The 5267-nt window shown below is 46.7% G+C and overlaps 1 protein-coding gene across 1 annotated transcript in view; it reads left to right on the top strand.

Moving 5' to 3' along the window:
- Nucleotides 1–5267, top strand: part of Usp13 (ubiquitin specific peptidase 13) — a 105147-nt gene that overhangs the window by 24234 nt on the left and 75646 nt on the right. The window contains exon 3 of the mRNA XM_021196023.2: nt 4652–4712. Coding sequence (XP_021051682.1) covers nt 4652–4712 — 61 coding nt within the window. The remainder of the gene's footprint in view (nt 1–4651; nt 4713–5267) is intronic.

A 5267-nucleotide genomic window follows, 5' to 3' on the forward strand; every position in this document is an offset into this window, starting at 1 on the left:
GAGAGAGAGAGAGAGAGAGAGAGAGAGAGAGAGAGAGAGAGAGAGAGAGACTGACTGGGCAGCCCATTCCCAGTGACACATCTCCAACAAGGTCACACTTCCCAACCCTTTCCAAAGCAGTTCCACAGGACCAAACATTCAAATCTACGAGCCTATGGTGACAATTCTCAATCGAAGTCCATGTGTGTGTGCATGTGTGTGTCTCTGTGTGTGCATGTTGTGTGTCTGTGCGTGCATGCGTGTGTGTGTGCGTGCGTGTGTAGGTCAGAGGACAACTTTTGCAAGTGAGTTTTCTCCTTCTACCATGTGTTTTTGGAATTAAACTCAGGTCATTAGGTCTTTATGGCAAGTGTGTTTGCCCACTAAGCCATCTCTGGGCCCTTACTTTTGTTACCACTTTTATTTTATTTTATTGCAGATTTATTTAATTATTGATATTAGTTTTCAAGTATCCATCTTATAGAGTTCTAATAATTTACAAAACATCTTGGATCTTCTAAATAGTTGATTCTGATTTGAATTTTACTTCATTTCCCATGTTACCCTACCTGGTATTCCCAAGAAATCACAGTGTCAAAGATAAGCTTTGAAATCATTTAATTTTGTCCTGATAGTGTGTTACGCACATGTTTCTTCTGTTGGGATCTGAGATTCTTATAAAGTTCCAGTCTCTTCACATCTTAGTGTTAAGGGATGAAATGAAAATGGAGGCCGAGAGACTTTACCTGCTCAGGGTCACAGAGGCGACGGTGGCATTGTGTCCTGCTGGTGACCTCATTTGTGTGATTCTGTGTCTACGCCTTTACCTCAGCGATTCCGTCTTTGGCAATCCCCCCCACGCGTTTTTGCCCTTTTGCCTGTGTGTTCCTATTTTGATCTGCTGTTCTCTGGGCGCCAGGCCTCTGGGCCTGTCTCTTGCTCAGCTTGCCTGTCATGACTCATAGCTTAGAACACTGTATCAACAGCAGTCTCCTTAACTGACCCTTGCCTTTAACAGCACTCCAGATGTTAGCCAGTTGATGCGTTGATGCTTCCCTACACAAATGCCGGAACTCTCCCACCACTGTGGGGTTTGGGATAACATAAGACCTTTTTGTGTTAGAGTAATGAGACACACTAGGCTATAAAGAAAGAGATCTATTTACCTTATAGTTGAGGCTCTGGAAATCCAAAGAGCATTGGATTCTGGTAGCCCCATGGAGGGCCCATGGATGGCAGATTCTGTGTGTGTGGAAGTCACATTATGAAACAGAAAGTCAGAGAGAGATGGGGATTCCACGGTTCCTTCTGAGGATATACCCAAATAGTCCAATTTGCCTCTGTTTTAAAGTTCTCACCATTGCCCAATACCATGCAAAGGGCCACGCTTACAATACAAGAGCCTTTGAGGAGAGGAGGGGAGAGAGTGTCTAATACTCGGCCACACAGGACCAGCATCCTGGTCTCAGCCTTCCGTCAGGCCCCTTAGCTTGCTCTGTGCTCCTCTGCTCCTCCGAGTGGCCACTGATCGCCAGCTGCTTGCCCCAGGTAGTGCTCAGTCACTGTGTTCAGCCTTGGACTCTACATAGTCTGCAGGGACCCGTGACTGTGTTAGTAATTCATAGGACATATTTCACACTTCCTGAAAGCTGCCTGCCTGTGGTTTTCATCCATTTCTCCCTCACCCTGACAGAAAGCTGCATATATCTCTTTGTGGTCCCAATTGCCCCTGCTTTGGGGAACCCACTCTGCTTAACTCCACGTTCCCTTGTCTGGGTCTAGCTTCTTTCCTCCGGTCTTCAAACAGAACAGTCCATACAAGGGCCCCTCTCCTTCCATCCTGTTGTAGCTAGATTGTGATCTTCAACTGAAGTCTCTTTGACACCCTTTCCTCCCAGACGCAGCTGTGACCCCTTTCAGGGCTCCGGACCTCGCAGTGCATCTGACTGTGTAATGCTATGGATTTCTGGAACTGTCGGTGACAGCTTGGTTGCCACACCTGCTGGATACGGTTTAGGTCTGAGGTTACTTTATGATCTAGGAGTTTGAAGATTTGAGACGGCCTCTCGGCATCCTGTCTCTGGCATCACCCATCCCTGTCTTCTCTCTCTTCCTTTGAAGCTCAGGCCCTTCCTGCAGTTAGTTGTTAGTTACCTGCCCTTCCTCGGATGCCTGCTGTATGACCAGCCTGCCTTCCGTCTCTGGGCGTGCTCATTTTCCTGTGTTCTCCATGGCCTTGTTTGGCTGTTCTAAGTGGAGGCTTCCGGATCAACCGCTTCCCAGAACTGGATTGGGCCGTCCAAATCCGACCTCTGGTTTTCTTTTCAGCGTCTCAGAAGCTCCGCAGGTTCAGCATGCTAGGCTGCGTACACATGGCATCCTTTCTGCCAGCCCTGCTCTTCCTTGTGAGTTCCAGAGAGCAAGACACTTTTTTTTTTTTTTTTTTTTTTTTGGGCGGGGTGCAGGGGTTGATTTTCTTGTGGCTCTTGCTGGTAACCAGGTCTTGTTACCTGAGTTTCCCACACAGCTCTGAAGTCCATCCAATCTCCACCAACCCAGATGCTGTTGTTTAGTGTTCCGTGTTCCCGTGGTAGACGTGTCCTGTAACTTGCTGAGTAATCTTCCTTTCTTTAAACACAGAAACACAGAGCTTTATGTTTTGGCTCACGACTGGGACACACAGTCTTTTCAACCCTTTCTCACTGCACCAAATTTGTGTTCTCCACATGGCTATTTCTCCTTCCTGGAATGTACTGTACCTTAGTGCCTGTGTACCTGTGTTCTCTGCATGTGTGTGTGTGTGTGTGTGTGTGTGTGTGTGTGTGTGTAATCTACTTATGTCTTCATTTCTCTTTCACCTGTTGTATTCTCTGTAGTTAAAAATATCCATTGATAAGCCAAGGGTGGTGGTACATGACTTTAATCCCAGCACTCAGGAGNCAGAGGCAGGCAGATCTCTCTGAGCTTGAGGCCAGCCTGGTCTACAAAGAGTGTTCCACCAGGACAACTAGGGCCACACACAGAGAAACACTGTCTCAAAAACAAACAAACAATAAACAAACAAACAAAAAACCATTCACCCATTTATCCTACCTACTACCACCTACCCACCCACCCACCCATTCTTCCCTCCATCTTCCATCCATCCATCCATCCATCCATCCATCCATCCATCATTGACCCATTCTATTACTAAGTATCTTCTATATTTGAGGTCCAATGCTCTTCCTCCATGATCAGTCCCATCTTACCTCTACCTCCAGATAAGCCAATCATTTCCTCCATTAATTGTTCCATCTCTTAGATTTCCCTTAGTACTTCCCATAACCCATTTGCTTTCTGCCTGCACTCAGTTGCCCTCTGTGTTGGTGAGTTCTTTGGGAGAAGAACCTTGGGTTTGTTCAGTTGGTCACACACTGAACCTGACAGATGGGCACGGTGCTATTTGCTAAGAAAGGAGTTTCCGTGCTTGAGCTCTGCCAGAGGTGCAAGGGCAGTGTTCTTTAGTTGTAAGTCCTATTCTACCCCCCCCCCCCGTATGGCATATTTTAATCTGAGTCTACTGTTTGAAGCTACTATCAGGGAACGACACACATTCAGCCAGTCTCCACACAGGTCCTCTTTCTCATTTTCCTCTTCCATCATGCAGAAGTAGAGATGGAAGAAGACCACAGATGTCTGTAGAGAAAAGAGTGTACAGTGTTTGTCATGGAGGGGAGGGATTCTAAGGGGACGGACAATTGGCATTAGAGTTTGGAGAGACACATCTTTGAGCTAAGTGTTCTGTAACTTTCAGATTTCTGTGAGGACAACTGTAAACCCATAGTAGAAGCTATTGAAACAATGTGAAAATAACTAAGAGGGGTGACTTTCAGCATCAAATAATAAAGTGTGGGGGAGCACACTTAGGACTCCCAGGACAAGCAAGTGAGAGAGAAATACCGAGTGTACAACATGGCCTTGACTCCCGTGGCTGTGTGGAAAGGTCCTGGGGCAGACCCTGCTTACAATGAATCCGTGTTCTTCTCTAATAGCCAAGAAGACATGCTGTATGAAAATAGACTAAATGAAAAAAGCTATATAACCCTATTCAACTGCTACCGTGCAAGCATTTTGATGGTTGCTGCCGAGGACTCCCACTGACGGTGGGGAACATATGACACTTGGCATGGCAACAAGCTCTCTGGTGGTTCTCCAAAAACATTTAGTTGGGCCGATTTACATTTTCAGATGATCAGAATGTCAGTGACTATATATTAATCGTCAATAAATCTTTGAACAGTTACAGTTGAACGTACCTAGGGACAAGCCCTGAGAAGCCCTGTGTAGGCAAGGGGACAGATGGCTCAGCACAATTTTCTTTCCCAAGTCTGCTCCTCATAATGGACTCCAGCTCTCCCAGGAGGGAGCAAGGACCACCAGAATCGGCTTTGTCTCCTTCTCTGGTTTGTTCTTCCTTTCCAGGAGGGATTGCTTTGTAAGTCAATGAAAAACAGCCAACCAACCCAGCAACTAGTGTCTGCACGGCTCCAGGTCCAGTTTCTGCTTCTCCCAACATCTCTAGTCTCGAGGATGTTTCCTCTTGTCCTCTCTGGAGAACTCTGGGCCACACCCTTTGTATTGGACTGCATTTTACGTATGTATTTAATGATCTGTTCCTTTTTCTTTTCAGAAGGTAAGCGGAGCCTCTGGTGGAGCTTTACCCAAAAGGAGGAATTCCAAAATATTTTTAGGTAAGATAATTATCAATAGTGTGCACACTATACTCTGTCTTAGCCTGTCTTCTTGTCTCTAGTGACAGGGATGAGGCATCCCGATTTATAGGCTGCCTCCCCTTTTTTATTTTCCTAGCCATGCTTTGAGCATGGGATTGAACCCAGGGCTTGGAAGCAATTACGGCAGCTAGAGAGGAATTACGGTCCTGTTGGTGGTCACTTTCTGTTTCTCCTGTCTCTGTTTCTGCTTCTGTGTCTTTTTCTGTCTCTTACTGTCTCTGTGACATTCCCACCCCTCCCCCACCCCGTACTCTAGTGGTTGATGTCAGGTGTCTTTCTCAATCAGCTACCCTTCTTATTTATGGACAGGGTCTCTCATTGAACTGGGAGCCTAGCAATTCAGTTAGACTGGCTGGCTAGCAAGCCCTGAGATCTTCCTGCCTCTGCCTTTCTAGCACAGGAGTTACAGCTACATGCGTGCACCTCACAGGGGTTACAGCCACATGCCTGCACCTCACAGGGGTTACAGCCACATGCCTGCACCTCACAGGGGTTACAGCCACATGCCTGCAC

The sequence above is a fragment of the Mus pahari genome, chromosome 4 (assembly GCF_900095145.1).
Source record: "Mus pahari chromosome 4, PAHARI_EIJ_v1.1, whole genome shotgun sequence".
In the NCBI taxonomy this organism is placed as follows: domain Eukaryota; kingdom Metazoa; phylum Chordata; class Mammalia; order Rodentia; family Muridae; genus Mus; species Mus pahari.